General features: G+C 38.6%; 1 protein-coding gene across 6 annotated transcripts in view; it reads left to right on the top strand.

The window, feature by feature from the left end:
* The window catches only part of Abcd3 (ATP binding cassette subfamily D member 3), a 53,575-nt gene that overhangs the window by 14,099 nt on the left and 18,559 nt on the right, over positions 1-20,917 (top strand). For 4 of the 6 annotated variants that reach the window (XM_087616332.1, XM_087616334.1, XM_087616329.1 and 1 more), the window contains exons 2-10: positions 2,135-2,251; positions 3,953-3,989; positions 8,586-8,684; positions 9,550-9,638; positions 14,204-14,273; positions 15,513-15,610; positions 15,944-16,067; positions 17,922-17,978; positions 19,989-20,131. In XM_087616332.1, the coding sequence (XP_087472458.1) occupies positions 2,247-2,251; positions 3,953-3,989; positions 8,586-8,684; positions 9,550-9,638; positions 14,204-14,273; positions 15,513-15,610; positions 15,944-16,067; positions 17,922-17,978; positions 19,989-20,131 (722 nt within the window). In that variant the 5' untranslated portion in view covers positions 2,135-2,246. 6 annotated transcript variants of the gene reach the window in all.

Genomic DNA, 20,917 nt, shown 5'->3' with positions numbered 1-20,917 from the left:
CATGCCTTACCTGGCCTGTATTCTTCCTTTACTTTAGATTACCTGGTGCTGGGGTTGGGGATTTAGCTCAGTGGTAGAGTGCTTGCCTAGCAAGCGCAAGGCCCTGGGTTCGGTCCCCAGCTCCGAAAAAAAAGAAAAAGAAAAAAAAAAAAAAAAAGATTACCTGGTGCTTTATTTTCTGAAGAGCTAGCTCTTGGATACTTATTGCTTAAGGTTGACAGGTTTTCTGTGGATTGTACATTAGTTCAAATGAGATTAATATTAGCTACATGCTCTAAACAGGGAATGCTGTGGAAATTTGAGGAAGAAAGTCATGGTGAGAGCTGTTTGGCCATGGCCATGGGGGCATGGGGAGAGTTGATTTGGGGGTGGGCATGAAAGTACAGGTACTTCTTCAGAATTCTAATTCTATTTTCTTGGATTATATACCCACAAGTAGAATTGCTGGATCAAGTGGTAAGAATTCTACTTTAATTTTGAGGAATGTGTGTTTTCTTTTTAATAACCCCGGTTATGTTCTTGCCAGCTGTACATAAATCTCCTTTTCTGTCCGTCTTTACCAACATTGCTATCTTTTGCTTCTCTGGTAATAGTGATCCTATTAGGTGTTAGGTATATTTCATTGTAACAGGTAAAAAGTATTTATTCATTCTGCTTTTTATTTATGTGTGTACCTGTGTGAGCTTATGTGTACCATATCTTGTACAGGTAAATGGGGAAGCCATAGGAAGTGGCGTTACAGGTTGTTATGAGCCATCTGATGTAGACTCTGAAAAGTGAGTGCAGGCCCTTTGAAAGAGCAGCAAATACTTTCCAACGCTGGGCCATTAATCCAGCTCTCACTATATTATTTGCGTTTTGTTGATAAATACAGTTGAACATGTTTTGATGTGTCCAGTTGATACTCATATGGCTTTTGAGTATTGACTGTTGGCTAATATTTGAATTACTTGTTTTCCTGCCTTTTAAAAACATGCTTTGAATGCCAACTCCTTACTAATTGAATGGTTGCAAATATTTTTGTCATTCTGATATCTGCTTTGAAACAGTTCTATAGTTTGTAATGTGTTTTAAACAATCCTATTATATATACACTTAATTTATAAACAACAACCCTAAGTACTGTTTTTAAAGATTTATGTATTTTTATTTTATTTTAAGTGTTTTTATATTTTATATTTATATTTTATAAGTGCATTGCCTGAATGTTTATAAGTGCACTGCATGTATGCCTTGTGCCCATGAAGGCCAGAGGAGGTCACCAGATCCCCTGGAACTGGAGTTATAGTTTTGAGCCGTCCTGGGTGTTGGGAACTGAACCTGGGTCTTTTGCAAGAGTAGTCAGTGCTCTTAAGTGCTGGTCTTTCTCTCCAGCCCCAACTTGAGCACTTTTAAAAATGAGACATCCAGGTGGTGGTGGCACACACCGTTAATAACAACACTGAAGAGGCAAAGGCAGAGGCAGGCAGATTTCTGTGAGCTTGAAGCCAGCCTGGTTTACAGAGTGAGTTCAAGGACAGCTAGGGCTACGCAAAGAAGCCTTGTCTTGAAACAAACAAAACAAAAACAGACAAACAAAAAACCCCTAGAAACTATTCTTTGACTTGGAGTTAGGTTTGTCTTTCTAGTTTTGCTTGGTTTGGTGATGATGAAAATGAATGCACAGATTGAGCTCAGAGAGGCGTCTACAGAAGAGGGTTACATATACACAGCCCCTGCAAAAAGACTTGGAGATGTGCAATGGAGAGACTCCTTCTTATTCCTCCTCTGAGGAATGTGTGCAGGGCTCTGCCCCCTACCCCGGCCTGTGTTTAGGGTCTGTTTCACACACACGAATCCCCAGGTCTGACTTAACAAGAACAGCATACCTTTGGATAAGTCTGAGCAGTGCAGAAGTGTAAAGGCATTTCAGTTCATCACACAGCATTTTACAGTACTTACTTTGAACATGTCTTTGTTTTTTCTCTAGTCCTGTGATAAAATGTCATGACCAAGACAACTTTGAACAAGTGTTCAAATGCCCAAAACTATAGGGAATGGTTCTCATTCAAACTACCACAGAATATCTATCCGAGTGTTAGATCTGTTTGAGTTCTGCCTAAACTTGCTTTCCCCCTTCTGTTCATGGATACAGATTCCACATTGCCAGTATGCTATACTTTTAACTTCAGAGAAACCAGGCTGCATTAACTTCTCATCTCATCAGACCTCTTTACTGGAAGGAGAGTCACAAACAGGAATTTAAAATGTGGTTAGTGTCTTGCTGAAGGAGTCCAAGGACAGTGTGTTATAAACAGGGCGTGAGCCAGGCGGATGGTGCTGTGTGGAGTGGTAACATGGACTAGTAATCAGCTCACGAGCCTGGGCTACTGTTCCCAGTGACTGTCCTCACCTGTAATGTGGGCGTGACAGACTCTTGTTTACATACCTGCGTCACTTAGTCACTTGTGTGATGGAGGGGTACAGATTCTGAGCGTGTCAGAAGTAGAAAGGTTCTTCTAGTATGATGGCTACTCTCAGTTGTCACATGAGAAACACTCAGAGAACCTAGAATGCAGGACTGTCTGTGAGGTGTTTCTAGAGGAGACTCATTAATTAGCTGGACCTGCCTTCAAGCACCACCGTATTTGCACACACGCATGCACGTGCACACACATGGCGCACACGAGCTTCGGTGGGGTAAAGGGACAGAAGGCAGCTTCCTGCCTCAGGTCTCTCATGGTCTTTATGGTACGTGCTGCTCTGCTGTCAGGGTGGACTGCAGCCTCTGAAACTGAGACAAAGTAAATCTTCCCTTGGGTGTTGTAAAGATTTTTAATTCCAGTCCAGAGTTTCTACCTCGCTTTGATCATTCAGTTCCCAGATAAAGGACACAGACGGCCTTTATAATAAGCCTTAAACAGCACAAGGGCTGGGCAGATATCTACCCTCTGTACTATTAGAATCTACTTTCCTATCGATAACCCCGAGTTATTACTTACTGTCTTTCATCTGGGCTGCTCTTAACTCAAATTGGCCAGCCCTCAGGGCCATGTATTCATGACTCACCTAACCCATGGCGACTTTCTCTTCCCCCTCCACTTTTCTCCCCTCTTGGTTCTCTTCTGATCCCCCAAGCCTGGGAGGCCTAAAATAATACCCCCATCACCACTACCACCACCACCACCCTGCTTGTGTCTCTTCTGCCTAACTATTGACTGACAGCATCTTTATTTACCAGTCAGAAATAACTTGGGGGCAAGGTTACATAGCTCACTTGAGCCTACTGCAGACTCTCATCTTGGGAGCTGCAGTTAGTCAGTAAAAGACCAGGCCTCAACACTTGAGTCCTTCCTCCTACCCCAAGGTGTTTTAAGCACATGTAGTTCTGTTTCACCTTGTTAAAATCTCACTGGCTAACAGTTAATATAGCCAAGCCTTGATTCAAGAATGGACAGGTAGATTTTCACCATTCTGTGGGAAGACTTACAGAAAAAAGTATACATGATATGTGGGAGTTCACACACCACCACCACCACCACCACCACCACCACCACCACCACCACCACCACCACCACCACCACCACCATCTGTTTATAATACTAGTAACCTAACATTTAATGATTCCTTTCTCTAAACAATACTTAGTACAAATTAAACATGTCTGCCCTGAAATTATCTGAAATAATTAAACCTTTGAGCACCCTGGGTTTTTGTATCTGATAAATGTAATGGATATAGCAAATATTCCAAATTTTTAAAAACTATGAAATCTGAAACACTTCTGGGCCTAAGCATTTCATGTAGCCTGAAAAGAGGCATATGAACTCCTTACTGAGTGACTTTCGCCTCTTGGTTATGAGAAAGGAAAATGACCATTTGGGGAATTTTATAATTTTTGACATCTTAGAATAATTTTAATTATGGAAGCATATAACAAATAAAATAAAGCTCTTTTATTTTTCCTTTGCAGTAAGAAAAGTGGAAAACCGCCATTACAGAATAATGAGGTAAAATTTTTAAATGACCTACTTTTGGGGATGGTTTGCATTATTTAATCAATTTTGTTGGGTAAAATAGTCAGACTTTTAGAGTTAGAATACAAGTTTTAAAAATCTCACTTCCATTCGACTACATATAAGATTCCATTAGAGGAGTTCTCTTTGAGGAGTCTTGCCGAGTGTCTTCTAGTATTACTTGTATCTGTTCACTGGAAACACTCTTCTGAGACCGTTACTAGATTGGCCCATGATGGCTTGCTGGCTGTGGAACTTTGCTTTTCTCCCTTTTATTGAGACGGGATCTCACTATATGTATAATCTAAGATGGCCTTAAACCCTTCATCCTCCTGCCTCAGCCTCCTCAGTGCAGAGTTTAACATATGTACCACTATGATTAGAAACTTTTCTTTAAATATTTATTATATCACACAGTTTTTATCTTTTACACGTTCTGTACACATGCCTCTGGACCTATCCTAAAAGTTCCTTAGACATTGTTCTTAAAGTAGAGTGTAGTTACCCAAAGGAGGTTTTAACTAGCATGAAATACATCAACATTGTTAAATTACTTGATGTGAGCACCATATTGCTAATATTCAACCTAACATTGATACTATTTATTTAGTTATAACTGTTGTTCACATTATTGGTAAATTATAATCTGTAGGTATCTTTTGATCTTTCTGATCACAGATCCTCTAATTCTGTATTCACCAATTGAGTTTTTAAATAGTAGCTTTATTTACACTCCTTATTTTAATAGTCATCATTTAAGTCCAATAGTTATTTGTATATTTATCATAGAATTGAGTGGCCGTTACCACTATCTTAAACTTATCGGTGGTACTGAGTGAGCCCCGAGGTGCGTCTTGCCCATGTGGGTCTCCACAGTCCCCCAGTGCCCATCTGAGCTCTCCCCCTGCTACACCGTGTGCCTCAGCTCCAGTTGAGCTTGCCAGCTGAGTGGTCGCAGCTGCTACCTTTGCTGCTGGGACAGCTACACTTGGTTACTTGGCTTACAAAAAGTTCTGTATTAAAGATCATCACACTAAAGCTGTGGTCAACCTTCAGGTCCAGAAAGACATCCCAAGTTGCACATGCCTTCAGAGCGGAGGGTCTCGGGGATACGGCCATATCCCGAAGCTGCTGGTGTCTGAAAGTTCCCTTTTCCGTCATGGAGTTCACTTAAACATGATGAGAAGACAGGGACAGTGTGGGGCCTCTGACCGTTAAACAGAAACTTAATATGGTCTTAGTGCTATACCCCATGGTGTTGTGATGTTACCTGATCATTTAATTGTAAGTGACCACTCTGATTGGTCCCACAGGTTTTAGATGTAGTACCTTGCAAATAGCAGCTTTCATATGCACAGCATCAGCCTTGCTATTGAAACATCATGATGAGCATTTGTTCAATGAAGGAAAAAAAAGAAAAAGAAAAAGAAAGCTAAACCAATCACATGGTCTAGGAATTTGGTCTTGTAAGGATCTGTCCCACGCGTGACCTCGCCAGCAAGAAAACACGCGGGGACATATGAATCCTTGCGGCAGCCAAAGTTTTATTAAAATCTTATGGAGAGCCCCGTGCGCCCGCATGGCGCGGCTTATATACACCCTAGCGCGGCGCATCCACACCTGATTGGTCGCTTACCCATGATCTCATAAGGCACGCCCCGGAGTGGGCAAAGACCTGGCACGAAGGCACTCTTGCACATGCGCACACAGTTAACTTCCTGAAAGGAAGTCGGCTGGCGCGGCGGAGGCCAGCGCCATCTTGTAATGGCGGAGGCTATCCTGGCCTTCCACGTGGGGCGCAGTGGAAGCCAGTGCCATCTTGTGGTGGTGAATGTTAAAGCGGCCCTCTACAAGGATCTATTTCTTTAAAATAATGGTCTTAGTATATAGTTGTATCCTAAGGTTAACAAAGTCAATTATTCTCGAAATCATGTACTGTCCATTGTACCTGTAAGTTTAAAGGAAAATGGCCTCTTCCCATTACTTAGTTATCCTGAGAGTAATAGAGTGTGACGAGTTTGCACAGGAGAAGCAGACCATGACCTTGACTGTCCTTGTGGCTGCAGTGATGACCTGGGCTCAGCTTGTGTGTCTCAGTCAGAGTTAAAGGAATGCCTTCCCCTTAAAGCCAGTCAGATAAGATCAACAATAAAAGGGGCAACAACTTAAAAAGAAGTTTTGTTAAGTTCACTCCCTCCCCTTAAATCCCATGCCTAGTAGCACTTACTTCTTGTTACCCTCATTTCCCGACCCCTGGCAACCACGGATCTACTGTTTGTCTATTGATTTGCCTGCTCTGGGGCATTTAATAGTAATAGAATTCTTTAATATGTGTAGTCCTGTAGGCCTTTCCCTTAGCATGATGTTTTCAGGGTTTCTTCAAGTTTTACTGTATCCATATTTTATTTAAAGTTTTACTGTATCCATATTTTATTTAAAGTTTTACTGTATCCATATTTTATTTCCCTTTATGCTGGGTAGTAGTCTGTCATGTGGGTTATATCACCATGTAACAGAGTTTTATATTGTTAACACACACAGAAACCTTGTGAGTAATGCAGCTGGGAATGTGCCAGTTTTGAGTGGAGAGGTGTACACACACACACACACACACACACACACACACGATAGTCTATAAATTAGTATGGAATTTGGGGTTATGTAGTAACAAGTTGACATTTTATCAGATAAATGGTATTTATCCCTGTGTCAGTTTGTTGGCTTTAACATCTGTACTATTAGTATAGTTTTGAACGTGATTCTTATATAGCCTTATCATATAGGCTATTACATACAAGTTTAATTTGCTTTCTTTTTCTTCTTCAAAATTATTTCTAGAGTTGACTAATAAGCACCAAAGTGATTATTGCCTTGTTACATCTCTTAAGCCCCACCCCCTTCTCTCTGTCTCTTTGTCCACTGTGACTATCCAATTGTAGCAAAACTTATATTTTTCCATTAAGGCCACTCTCCCCCCCACCTCCATTTTTTATTTGAGACAAGGTCTTGCTTTGTACCCGTGAATGGCCTGGAACTTGCTATATAGACCATGCTGGCATTGAACTCACAGAGATCTGTCTGCCTCTGCCTCCTGAGTTTAGAGGCAGGCATCACTGTGCCTATTAGTGATGTTTTAAAGAGCGACGCAATTAGAAGGACAACTTGAGCGAGATGATTCTCTTTTTTCAGCCCATGGTTGACTGGGGGTCTGGAAAGGGCTGGGAAGGATGTGTTCTGGGGTAGCTTGTGGTTGTTTTGGTTTGTCTTTCCTTAAAGGAGAAGTCCTACCAAAACTGTAAATGCCGCTTTGCCCTCGACTTTGTAGAAGGTTGTAGTTCTGTTTTCTTGAACCTTTGAAAACAAATCTCTAAGGAAGGAGCCATTATCTTATCTCAAATCTCTGTCCTGACAACAAATTTGTGATCCTTCTACGTCCTTTAGGTCCTTTGGTAGGCACCCCTACCTTTTGTCATCTGTGTTCTTTCTCCAGCATCTTGATGCCAAGTGTGCACTCCAGTGTCCTTTCCAGCACTGGGTGTGTGCACGCAGACTTGCTGTTCTTTGTGTTTTAATACCTTTCTCCACTTTGTCACTTTCAATGTGGAGATCTTTCTGTGTCTCCCTGTCCAAATTAATCTCTTTCTCATGACTTCAGCTAGTCGATCTGTAAGTACTCGTTAATTTACTTTTGTCTGTGTTCCCTTTACTAGAAATGAATTGAATATGTGGTAAAGAGCTTAGGAACTTATGAGTAAGAATCCACAGATTGTATACTGAAAACATTAAGTGATAAATCTAGTAAGCCAGAAGGTAGGCTCCCCCCTCCCTTTCGGTTTTTGTTTTTTTGATTTCTAAACAGGGCTTCTCTGTATAGCCCCTGCTGCCCTGGAACTCTCTAGATCAGGCTGGCCTAAACCTCAAGAGATTCACCTGCCTCTGCCTCCGGAGTGCTGGACTGGTGGTGTGAGCCAGCACTGCCCAGTAGACGTCTCTAAAATTAGGGAAAATCATGTCTAGGATTTAAAAAAAAAAGTTTGTATTTATTAAGAAGTGGAGGCTAAGGGTACAGGGCAGTAGCGTGTGGGGTCCATGCCTACCGTGCATGAAGTCTTGGATTCAACCCTGTCATTGCAAAACCAGCTCAGCAGATACTTGGTCATTTCTTACTCTGCTTCTCAGCACTACAGCCACACTGTCACCTTGTCCCTTGACAAAGGACAAAAAAAAAAAAAAAAAAAAAAAAAGGGTCAAAGCCTGTCTTTGACAGGCTGTTTTCACTTGATTTTTCCTCTTCTCTCAGAGAGCACCTCATTTTTCTTCTCACCTGTTAGGTAATTTCATTTTCTTGGAATCTGTTTGAATATGGAGAGCTGCTCAATTGTACGCTGTAAGTTCAGCCGTCTATCTTCATAGCTGTCTGCAGTTACCTGCAGTGTGGCCGGCCCTGCGATCACTCTGCATCTGATGCCGCCATCTTAACCGTGGCTCTGTAATCACTGTACTGATGCAGCCATCTTGCCATAGCTCTTTAAACACTGCATTTGATGTAGCTATCATCTTAATAAGGTTTTTTTCCCTCTCTACATGTAGAAAGAAGGAAAGAAAGAGCGAGCTGTGGTGGACAAAGTGTTTTTATCAAGGCTCTCACAGATCCTAAAAATTATGGTCCCTAGAACATTTTGTAAAGAGGTAAGTCTTCAGAAAGTATAATACTGAATGTACTTTGCATGTTCATGACTGGAATGATCAGTCATAGCAGTTCAGTAAGATGTTCTTGTGTGGGTAAGGCAGACTATTACATACGTGTCTAAATGATCACCAATATCGCTGATGTAGCATTTGTCACTCCCTAACACCATTTTACCTACTGTGTGATGATTGTTTGTTATATGGACCTGCTGGGTCAGCACTGCATGCTTCATGTGGTTTCCATCTTTTTCCCTTAGCCGTTGTCCTCTCCTGTCGCCCTTGGTTTGTTAAATGTGTTCTCAGCCCACAGCTACATTAGCAATTCTAGACATTCCCTTCCTCTCTTCCACAGAGCTCTGCTTAACGGAACTTGTTTCTTTTCTTGTATAACTTTTGCCTTAAAAGCTCCAGTTGAAAGCCCTGAGAAATTCAGACAGTATTAAAGACTTTTTATTTAACAAGTTGAACCTCATTTACTCAGTTTGTACAAAATTTTAAGCTCCATGGCTTATTTAGTTAATGCAGTAATTATTATAGTGTTCTTTATTAAAGTAGCATAATAAAATAAATAAGAAAATCACAATATACCAAGCTAGAAAAATCTCAAGTTCCTATCTAGTTTCTGCCATTAACTGTGAATTACTTACCTTTGAATTCTAAATGAGATCGTTAGTCAAATGCTCTATGAGGCCTTTAACGTACATGTTATAATTTTAAGTTCCCTTTAAGCTCTGTTAGAATTTATTATAGATAAAATAAATATTGTTAGAATAAAATTCTAAAATCTGACCAAAAGTTTCAGCAAGTTACTGTTTCTTTTAACATTCTGAAATGCATTTAGTGTACTTTTTCTGGTTTATTTTAGACAGGGTACTTGATACTTATTGCTGTTATGCTGGTATCTCGAACATACTGTGATGTTTGGATGATTCAAAATGGCACACTGATTGAAAGGTACGTGTTCAGCACCTTTTTTCTTGTGTGAAATAGTAGTTTGCCTTGTATTTAAGCATTGTTGTTATAAGCAAAACAAAACAAAGCAGGGGAGGGTGAATAAAATATGCGGAAGTCCAGTCATGTGTGGTTCATCTATAGAAAGTTTTGGGGGTATTTCCTCGTGTCAGGCACTGTGATGTGGTATCTATACCAGTGAACAGGAGACATTCTGTATCAGGCTTTGCTGAGCTGACATTGTGTAAAGGGGTAAAGACAAGTAACCCAAAAATTAAAGTGTGGTGTAACAGGTGCTAGTACAAAAGCTTAAAAGAGCAGGCAATTGGGGTTGGGGATTTAGCTCAGTGGTAGAGCACTTGCCTAGGAAGCGCAAGGCCCTGGGTTCGGTCCCCAGCTCCGAAAAAAAAAAAAAAAGAACCAAAAAAAAAAAGAGCAGGCAACTATCAGTGTCTAAAATTAATAAGATAATTTGGAGGAAAATATCAAAACATTTAGTGAGTCATATGGAGTGTGCCGTATTAAAAAAAAAAACCAGACTTTTCTTATTCTAAAGTTAATTTTTCATGGTTTTTATTATATTTCCAACATTATCTTAATCACTACAATTTAAAGTTGTAAAATGGCAGTTGGGCTGTTTCAGATTGTTGCAACTCCTTTGTCTGTTAATGAATTTATTACTATATTACGAATGATAAAGTGAACATTATTGGAATTGTTTTATAGAATGCTGCGTTTTATCACATATCTCTTAAAATAAATGATTTACAGTAACTTTTTGGATAATGTACCCACACTTTTGAAATCTTTTAAAATAATATTTTTCATTTCTATATCCTTGATTTGTAGGATGCATGCTTTATGCCCGTGACTCATTTCTGTAGGAAAGTGCAAAAGGATGTTTGCTTAAGATAAAAGCCCTATGTAAACACGTATGGGTAAATTATGTAGGCTTTTAAATTCAACACACATCTCTCTGAGTGGATGTGAGCCCTTTTTGAAGGCTCTGTGGCTTTAGAGTGGGTTTGTTCCTTGCTTTGGAAGGAGAGAAGTCGCTTGTGCTTGTCTCCGTGGTGACACTCTGCAGTGTTTGGTTGTCAGGATTTATCGGTTGTGTGACACTGGGTGTTGGACTGCGGCTACAGACTGTGCTTTCTAGTTGGTCTCGTGAACAGCTTCTTGCTTGTTCTGCCGTTTATTAGCTACAGGTTTTGTTTGTCCACTGTCCTGACTCAGCGTAAGGTTTTCCACAGTAATCTAAAATCTCCACAGTATATATCATATGTAATGTAATATTGCCAAGCACACACTTGTGCAGTTTTACAGTCTTAATTTTGCATTCCTGTTTTCACCCCATCCTGTGTCCCTGTGGTTTCGGTGTGCCTGAATCTTTTATTGTTATATTTCCCTGTTACTTTCTCGTTTTGGTAAACATAGTCTTTTTCTGAGAAAGGAAAGTAAAATTGAAATATTATGTTCTTAAATGTTTTTCCTTTCAGATATTAGAAATTCAGTAATTTTTATGTACTAGGTATCTATTTTTTATTGAATTTATTTTCTATATACTTAGTAACATAGAAAATGCATTGCCAAGACTAGGTGGTTTGTAATTTAATTGATGATGATGGATATAAGCCAATTTATAATTCTGTTAGCCTAGTATTTCATTTTAAATTTTAATTTCAAAACTGAAAAAAATTATTTTCCACAGTTTTCTTGGAGTTTTTTTTTTTTTTTTGGTTTTTTTTTTTTTTTTTTTTTTTTTTTTTTCGGAGCTGGGGACCGAACCCAGGGCCTTGCGCTTCCTAGGTAAGCGCTCTACCACTGAGCTAAATCCCCAGCCCCTGGAGTTTTTTTTTTTAAAAACAATTGTTTTAGAGTTAATGTAATATGTGATGGCATATACCTGTAATCTCAGCTTTACAGAGTCTGAGGCAGGAGGACTGCACAGTTGGGGCCAGCCTGCACTCTGCTGCAAGACCCTGTCTAAAATGAAATACAATAAAAACATTAATACTTTTTCACTGAGAGCAGGCTTTGAGGTTTCAGTAGCCTTTGCCACTTCTCCTCTCTGTTAGGCATCTTCATGCCACTAGAAAGTCACTAAAACAACTTCCTATGCCGTGCAGGTTTTGAGCTGCAGGCATATGTGGGACTTTGATGCTTGGCCAAGTACAAATACTTACTAGTTTCTTTAAAAAATTTAAATATTGCAGGACAGTAATGCAGGACAATTTTATTTGAAAAATTAGTACTATTTTTGTCTCAATATTAGATACACTGTGGATGAATTTGCCTTTTCCTTTTTGGCTCTTTGAAGTAGGTTTAGTGTTCCAAGAAATTTGTTAGTGATATTACTGTGCTGCGTTTCATTTTCTCACATTTAAGGCTTAGTTGTTAGTAATGGCTGAGAAGTGTGTAGAATGGGCAAATTCATCTGTAGGGATGAAACCAGTGATGGAGGCCAGTGTGGACGAGTATCCTCCCTAACTGTGTGCTCTGTCCAACAGAAGGATGTAGTTTTCGCATCTCTTGTTACAGGCATTGCTTTTATAGTACCAGACCATCTTTCATAGATGTCCTTGGATCTGCTGGAGTAGCAGTGACTTGATTTTTCTTTCTTAACTATTTTTCTTTTGCAGTGGAATAATACGCAGAAGTGTGGCTTTATTCAAGGAATCATTTTTTAAGTTCATAGCAGCTACTCCATTGGTAAAGAGTGCACAGCGATGGCTGGCATGCGCCGTACCACATGCTCTGTGTAGTTTCAGGTCTTTCACAGCTTGGGCAATGCTAATAAAGCTTGTTGGTTTTTTGTAGTTTGATTCAATTTTAACTGAAACTTACAAGGTTTTTTGTTTTGTTTAATTTTTTTTGTAGTGCCCTAATTACTTCTTATAATAGAATCATTGCTATAAACAATGTCTTTGTACTGTTCCATTTTTTTCCCTTGTAGTTCAGCTTTTTAAAGGCCAGTATTTCCTTTTAATCAAGAATTAAGGAAAAATTGTTCATTTTTTCCCATCGGTATAAGGTAATAATTCCTAAAAGTTTTGTCAAGAAAATAGAGCATGCTGTAAAGCCCTTTTTGATTTTTATATATTAAAATCTTTGAAAAGCTCTTTGGTAATGATGTTTGATAGCTTTGTTTAATCCAGATTTTACCAAATTTACCTCCTCCTAAATAAAAAATAAATTATTTCCTTATCATATATCAGTCAGCTATTTAGGAGATCTAGGCAAGTTGCTGAAGTGTTTCTCAATATACATATTATGCATGTTCTCAATATATAGATATATTTGTGATATATCTATAGTTATAAAATTACATTTGGGAATATCAATAAAAATCCTCTGAAAAGAAAATTTGGTCACATCACACAAGATCTCTTTTATACACACACACACACACACACACACACACACACACACTATGCTCATATCATAATGGCCTTCAGACTCTTATTAGAATTTATTTTTATTTTATGTATATGGGTTTTGCTTGCGTGAGTGTGTGCACACCATATGCATGCCTAGTGCTTGCAGAGGCTAGAAGAGAGTTACACAGTTGTGAGTTGCTGTGTGGGCGCCGGACTAAACCTGAGTCCCCTGCAGGCACAGCAAGTGCTCTGTGGCTAAGCCATCTCTACAGCCCAGCCCGCAAACCCTTAAATAAAGTAGGGAAACCCTTGGTTTGGATCCTTAATATGCACTTTAAAAGCAGATAAGTGCATAAAACAGACAAAAAGCAGATAAAGAGACTGCTTTTGTTGAACTGTGTCGAGGGACCTGAAGCTGTTACAGACTGATTTTGGTACTTCTCTCATGTGCCAGCCAGTCTCCGGATTGGCCAGCCAGCACTCACTGGTTAGGTCTCATTACTCACCTTAATTTTTTTTTTTTCTTTTTCTTTTTAGATAAGGTCTCAGTATGTAGCCCTAGCTGACCTGAATCTCAATATGTAGACCAGCCTGGCCTCAAACTCACAGAATCTGCCTGCCTCTGAGTGCTGGGATTAAACATGGGCACACACCATAGTTTCTGTTTTTAGGCAAAGCTTTATTAGAGTCTAGTCAGGCTGTCTTGGTTACTTGTACTCTACTGGTGAAAGCTTTGGACCCACAAAGCCTACACTGTTTTCTCTCTCCCTTCCCAGCTGCCTGAGGAAGGCTTTCCACCACCACTAACTAGATCACCCCAGTGAGAATCAAGGAAGCTAAAATATTTAAAACAGACAAATAGTCCTTTGGTTTAATCTGTAATTTACCGGAATTCCTGGGTGTTGTAGCCCAGAATCTCGCACATGCTAACGAAGCACATGTTCTACTTCTGCCCCACACCTGTAGCCCTTGGTTACCTTTTTCTTCACCTTGACATCTGCAGCCAAGTTCAAGCAAGTTGTTAAAATGTCTCAAAACCTGTTAACATGTTTGTAAGATTTCTTTTCAGTTTTTCCTCATTACATAACAAGTCGGTAGAACCCCCAGGAATGGTTATAGAGCTCTAGGTTTTCTGCGGTTACGTTTGGCTTCTTTTGCAACTAATGCATTGCATGTGGTGGTTCGCAGTGGCATCATTGGTCGTAGCAGTAAAGATTTCAAGAGATACTTATTCAACTTCATCGCTGCCATGCCTCTTGTAAGTGCACTTCTCTAAAACTCTTCTCTGAGAACTTGACACCCATTAAATCCTGAATGTGTACTAGATCTGTGATACTAGATTCTAATTTGTGTTAAATTTTGCAGTTTAGCGTCTAATATTTTCAGTGTAAACTTTTACACTTAATAGAACATTTTAAAATTTTGTTTGGCTTGGTTTTATTTATGTTAGTATGTGTGTAACACACACACACATGTATGTTTTTTTTCTTTGTTTTTCCTCCTCTCTGCTTTCCATCCATCCCCTCTCTACCTTTCTCTCTCTCCTTTTTTTCTTTAAGCTCTCCTGACCAGGTTTCTCCAGTGCTTAACCACATTCTTTCAAGTGGCAATAGCGCCTCTCCCACTTGGGACAACTGAAAACATTCCCAGATTGTGAAATTGGGCGTAAGATGGGCAGATCATCCCGGAACTATTGACTTGAAAACATAAACAATTGTGACTTGAGACACTATTAAACTAGGGTCTATTCTTTGAATTAACTTAGAAATTAGTATAGCTTAAAACCCAAGTGGTTTTCTTACCTTGGTCTCTATTTTTATTTTCTAGGCCCTATAAGACTTTTAATGTCCAGGTTTGGGAGGAGAAAAGAGAAGTTTCCTTGAGAAATTTAATTAATTCAGTTTAATAAAGCTCACAGATGGGCATACATAATTTTTAGACCTTCCAAATGAGAAACTAATAAGTGACAAGAACCAAAGTTGGAAACAGTTTAAAAGAACATTTTAATAAGCTAGTTTAAACAAAACTGGAAGGATTGATGTAATTGTGAGGTAGGCTAGTGAAGTGTTTCTAGAATAATCTGGAAAGTAGCATATAAAACTCACACTTTAAAACAAAACCACAGGGATCATGACTGGGAGCCACTGTCTAGGCTGTAGTGTTGATAGGAGAGCAGAAGGTAGAAATGCTAGTGTGTGAACTTGTATCTATCAGGGAGAAATCGGAAAGATTTGCATTTCTGATTACCTAGAGAGGGTCTCAGAATAATATTTTAAAATTAAGTTCTAAGTAAGAGGCCAAATAGGGTAGTTAAGTACATGTGACTTTGCCTGTTATTTTTGCAGTTATAAAATCTAAATAAAACAGAACTGAATTGCAATATGACCTGAGTTATAAATATCAGAACGTGTAGATACAGAAACTGATAAAGAAATTAATTAAAATTTAGTAAGTAGAAATTGAAGCAAAACCAATAATACTCACTTGTTTGTTTTAGATCTCGCTGGTTAATAACTTCTTGAAGTATGGGTTAAATGAGCTCAAACTGTGCTTCCGTGTGCGGCTCACTAGATACCTCTATGAGGAGTATCTCCAGTAAGTGAAACTCTATTTTTGAATTAGAAATATTTAAATTGGGCAGCAGTGTTTATGATACTAGACTTTTTCTTGTTTATTGGACTGTTTTTCAAGAAAATGACTCTTGCATTAGGAATACACTGGGAGTGATCTGTCAGTGGTGGGCTCTAGTCCTAGCACTCCCTCCCATTAGCCACCAAGTCACCCTTCTCTGGGCTTGCTTCCCCATAGCTGACAGAAGTTAGGACAGTCCTTAGAATGTCTAGCCTGGTGTGTGTGCTGTGGGTAGCACATGAATATGCATGGTTTCTGAATCACGTGTTTTAAATCACCTTCCAATTGCTATTTCAGAGCCTTCACCTACTATAAAATGGGCAACCTGGATAACAGAATAGCAAACCCAGACCAGCTGCTTACACAAGACGTAGAAAAGTTTTGTAACAGTGTAGTTGATCTTTATTCGAATCTTAGTAAGGTAAGTTTACCCACTTAAAAAATTTGTTAGATTGTTGAATTTTGAATCTGAGCAAATTTGTTTAGAATTGATTGGGTGGAAGGGCGTAGCATGTAAAGAATTTTTTTAAAGGAAATTAGGATAGCTATCATTTTAATTATATAATTAATTTAAAATCTTATTTTTGTCAGAAATTAGTGTCTTAAAAAAGTTTTATAAGAATTCTGTGGCCTGCTTTCAGACAAGTGTTCTTGTCTGTTTACTTCTAGCACTTCTTACAGGTTAACCTTTTAATTTATATTTCAAATTATACATTCATAGAATAAGACAAGGGACTTCCTGTTTCTCTTTTTAATATCATCCTATGTGAAGAAAGTAACTGTGTATGTACGCCTGTGTAGGTGTGCGTAAGTGTGAGTACGTGTGTGTGTGTGTGTGTGTGTGGTGTGTTTCTGTGTGTGTGTGGTGTGTGTGTGTGTTTGTGTGTGTGTGTGGTGTGTGTGCAGATACATATATGCATGCGTTGAATGTGTTTCCATGGCGGTGCCATGGCCTGGAGCTTTGGATGCCGGTTACTCTCTCCCTGCATTTGAGATAGTGTCTCATTGCTGTTTCTGGGCTAGTGGCTCACGAGCTTCTGGTGATTTATGATCTCAGTTTCTCATCTCCTGAGAGGAACATGCTGAGATTACAGATGCTTGTTCTCTGTGTTCAGCTCTTATGTGAGTTTTGAAGATCAGGACTTAGGTGTGCATGGCAAACACTTTACCCACTGAGTCATTTCTCTAGCGCCTCTCTCTTCGGGATTATTATTAGATCTATAAGGCTAATTTTGAGAGAACTGTTACATAGCCTTTCCTCTTGGCACTCGAGCAAATGTGTAGCTCATAAAGTGTCAAACCCACAATAGAGAAACATTCTAAAATTGATTATAATCTTTCTATGTACTATCATGCATTCTGTTTTAAACATGAATTTAATTCCTGACTCAAATTATAAATATTATTTTTAGCCAGTAACCCTTATATATGTTTCAGTTGAAATTTTATTTGTTTGTTTGTTTGCTTGTCTTTGTTTTGTCTTGTTTTGTTTTTCAAGACAGAGTCTCTCTGTCTTGGCCTTGGCTGTCTGGGAACTGACTGTGTAGACCAGGGTGGCCTCAAACTTAGATCAGCCTGCCTCTACCTCCTTAATGCCACCACCACCACCACCGCCTGGCACAATTTTAAAGTAATTTGTTTCTTAATAATATGCAAGAGAAAGGGAAGTGTACATCTTGGAATGAGCCAATTCATAAAGTCAGACGTTTGTATTAGTACTCACGTATTTAACTTCAAATAAACAAGCACAATCTGGGTTCCTTGAAAAAGGTTAGCGCACCGCTGCTTCTGAAACGCTGGTTCAGTTGATTCTCAGTGAGTAGCAGTACAGCTTCATAGACTCACTTGACGATTTCCTTCATGTGATTGCTGGGGAGCCCTTCATTTTACAGATGTCGTATCCTAACAGAAGAAGGTGAGGCAGATATGGATTTACAACTCAAGTGATTTTGTTTAACACATTTATATTTCTGTGTGAGTGAGTAGTTATCCTGATGTGCTGTCTTGTTCTGAGGAGTATTCCTCCTACTTGATGGTTAATAGTCATCATTTTCAATATCTCCATTTCAAGTTTCTTAAGAACTTTAATTATTTATTTCTGTATATTCCTTGATCTAAGCACTGTTACAGTCTAATTATTATACATAGTGAGAGTTCCACACATTATGTATTAAATATTGAATTGCATTTTACAGTTAACATCTTATATTAGTTGTCAGTCTAGGCACGCTAGTTCTCGGATCTAATTCTGTATATTCTAATGTTTATTTTACAGCCATTTTTAGACATAGTTTTGTATATTTTCAAGTTAACAAGTGCAATTGGAGCTCAGGTGAGTCCATTTTTATTCTTTTGTGTGTATGGATATGTGTGCACACACAGACATACACTTTAATGTGTATGGATATTATAGGACAACTTGTAGGAGTTTTATATTCTGTCACCTTGTAGGATCCTAGGAATTGAACTCAACCTTGGCAAAAAGTTTCTTTATCCATTAAGCTGTCTTGCTATCCCTGTTCCACATTTAAAAAATCTACAATACTCTGTTTTGATCAGTGTGAAGATATAGGATTTTTTTTTTTTAAATTGGAAACATCTTCATATTATACCTAATCTGATCTGATTATAAAATGATGCTGTACTGGAGGCTCTAAAGTAAGTATCCTGATTTGCTTTTTTTTCTAGAAATAATAACCAGAAGTATTTAAACATGCATTGCATACACCGAAAATGCATGTGTTTATTGTTGCAAAGTAATGTTAAAGAGAGATTCGGCAGCAACTAATTTTAATAAAAACTTAGAATAATATCAGCAGTTTATTCAGAATGAAATGCTAGTTTCAGAAGTATTTTATAAAGATAAATTGTTGGCTAGCCCATGAGCCTTGTTTTCTTTTCTCCAATATGTGTGGTGATAAGAATTTTTTTTAAGTCTCATTGACATCTAACTTGAATAATTTTAATGTTTTTCTTAAATATTTATAGCAAACCATGTAACAATATATTGATCTTCTGTACCTATATGTGTTTATGTGTGTGTCTTTTTATTCATTTTGTGGTTAATTGATAATTTACCTAGTTTTTCTGCTTTTCTTTTGTTTGAATTTTCTGTTTTTCTCTTTATTACCCTGTGCTCAGATGTAATTATTCTGTAACTGACTGCGCCATAAGAGAGGGAACAGACCTAATGTTTTAGTTTCTATACCGTAATTTATATTTCTGGTATTTTTCATATTTATATGTATAATTCTGCATTGACATTTTTTTTTCTTTTTTTCGGGGCTGGGGACCGAACCCAGGACCTTGCGCTTCCTAGGCAAACGCTTTACCACTGAGCCAAATCCCCAACCCCCTGCATTGACATTTTAAAAATACAGTTAGCACCTCCAGATGTTTTTCTATAGTTACTGAAATGTGTAGAATCAGTCTAATATAATTTTGAAAAATATTGGTACATATATTCATATAGATTGTACCAGCCCTAAAAGGTGAGTCTGTTTCTACAGAATGGAGATTTCAGTATATTAAAGAAGTAGTTATTCTGGCAGGGATAATGAAGCATGAAATGCCCACTAGAGGGTGTCCAAAGAAGAATTGAGTGCCTGGAGGAATTGAAGCTGACTGAGCTGTTTTGAGGCCATTCTTAGATGTCCATTAGATGTTGAACTTGTCAGATATAAAAACAGCCCCATTGAATGCCATGTTCAGGAAAACAGTTTTGATTGGGGCAGAATATGTAGAGATTAAGGGCGTTTTGGGACTCGTCGAAGCCTCTTAGAATAGCCAGTGGCGGTGGGGTCATTTACTGAGCTGTAATGTATGGAAGACAGAAGCATAGTTCACAGCAGGGAAGGGCTGAGACCTTGTGTAAAGATTGCCCTTGAGACACCTATAGACGCCTGGGTGAGGATGCATGCTACATACTTGGCAGTAATATCATGTATCCGAAAATGGTGGGACTGGAAGTCTAAGTTTAGAACGAGGCAAGATCTAAGGACGGAACCTCGAGGACTGCTAACATTCAAATAGAATGTAAAACCGCTCTGAGAATTGCTGTGGACTCTTGAGAGTTAATTTGGGCCCCAGCAGAAGAATGTTAGTTGACAGAAGCTAAGTCCGTGAGAGGTTTTAGGTGATCAGTTGTTGGTGATGGAGTTAATGGAGTTGGGGTGACAGTGGAGGTGCGGAGACTAGCATGTGATTTTTCAGGAAAGAAGAAAGAGAGAGGAATAAGCCAAGGCTCAGCTTCTCTGGGTTTCAGGTCCTTACAGCCCTTCACATGTGAGTTTTATTGCCGTGTCCTTGAGTGTTGTGCATCTTTCTCTTCCGTTAACCACAGGGCCCGGCAAGCATGATGGCCTACTTGCTTGTTTCTGGGCTATTCCTAACTCGACTCAGAAGACCCATCGGTAAAATGACGATTATGGAGCAGAAGTATGAAGGAGAATATAGATTCGTTAATTCACGGCTTATCACTAATAGGTAAGGAGAAATAGTTTAGAACAATAATGAAATTTTATTTTTGTAGATATTGATGTCATTTATATTGACTTGAAATTCTAACAATATAGGTACTGAAATAGTGGGTTTTTTACTTGTTTTGAAAATAAGCATTATGAGGAATATTAGTTTTATAAATCCTGTATGGTTTATGTACTCTTTATTAGCTGTGTAGTTTCTTTGATTTACTTCTTCATGTTTTTTATTGACTGATTCTCTGTGAATTTCATTTTTAAAATTTAGTCATGATAGTATTCAAATTTTTGTATTTATTCAATGAAACTTCTGCTTTAACTTATCCACAGACATTTTAAAGTTATGACTGTTTTGCAGTGTTTAGTAATTCTGATTTTCCAGATAGTTTTTTGTGGGGAGGAGGAGTGGTGGGCATTGAGCCTCAGGATCCATTGACTGCGTCCAGAACTGCATTCTGGACCGTTTTGAGATCTAAAATTGGAAGAAAAAAAATGTAGCCATTGAAGCCATCCATTTCTATTTCTACTCATTAATTATAAACTATGTGATTTTAGGAAGTTATTTGTAGCTTCTTTTCTTGTAGATGGATAATGAGTTGTTCTGATGATTAACTGTATATGTGCCTCTGGTTCAGGTTTTCATCGGGCGCTAAGGTGCTCTGTAAATTTTCTTGTACCTATCTGCCAACTTCAAGTCAATTCTGAGGGTTTTAGTACTTATGTAATACTATGTAGGCTACACTGTAGGAAGCCACAGAATTACCTAGGAGATTACTCTTTTAATAGTTGCTCT

The sequence above is a fragment of the Rattus norvegicus genome, chromosome 2 (genome assembly GCF_021556685.1).
Source record: "Rattus norvegicus strain SHRSP/BbbUtx chromosome 2, alternate assembly SHRSP_T2T, whole genome shotgun sequence".
NCBI lineage: Eukaryota > Metazoa > Chordata > Mammalia > Rodentia > Muridae > Rattus > Rattus norvegicus.
The sequence above is the reverse complement of the archived record's forward strand: the minus strand, read 5'-3'. Positions and strand labels throughout refer to the sequence as shown.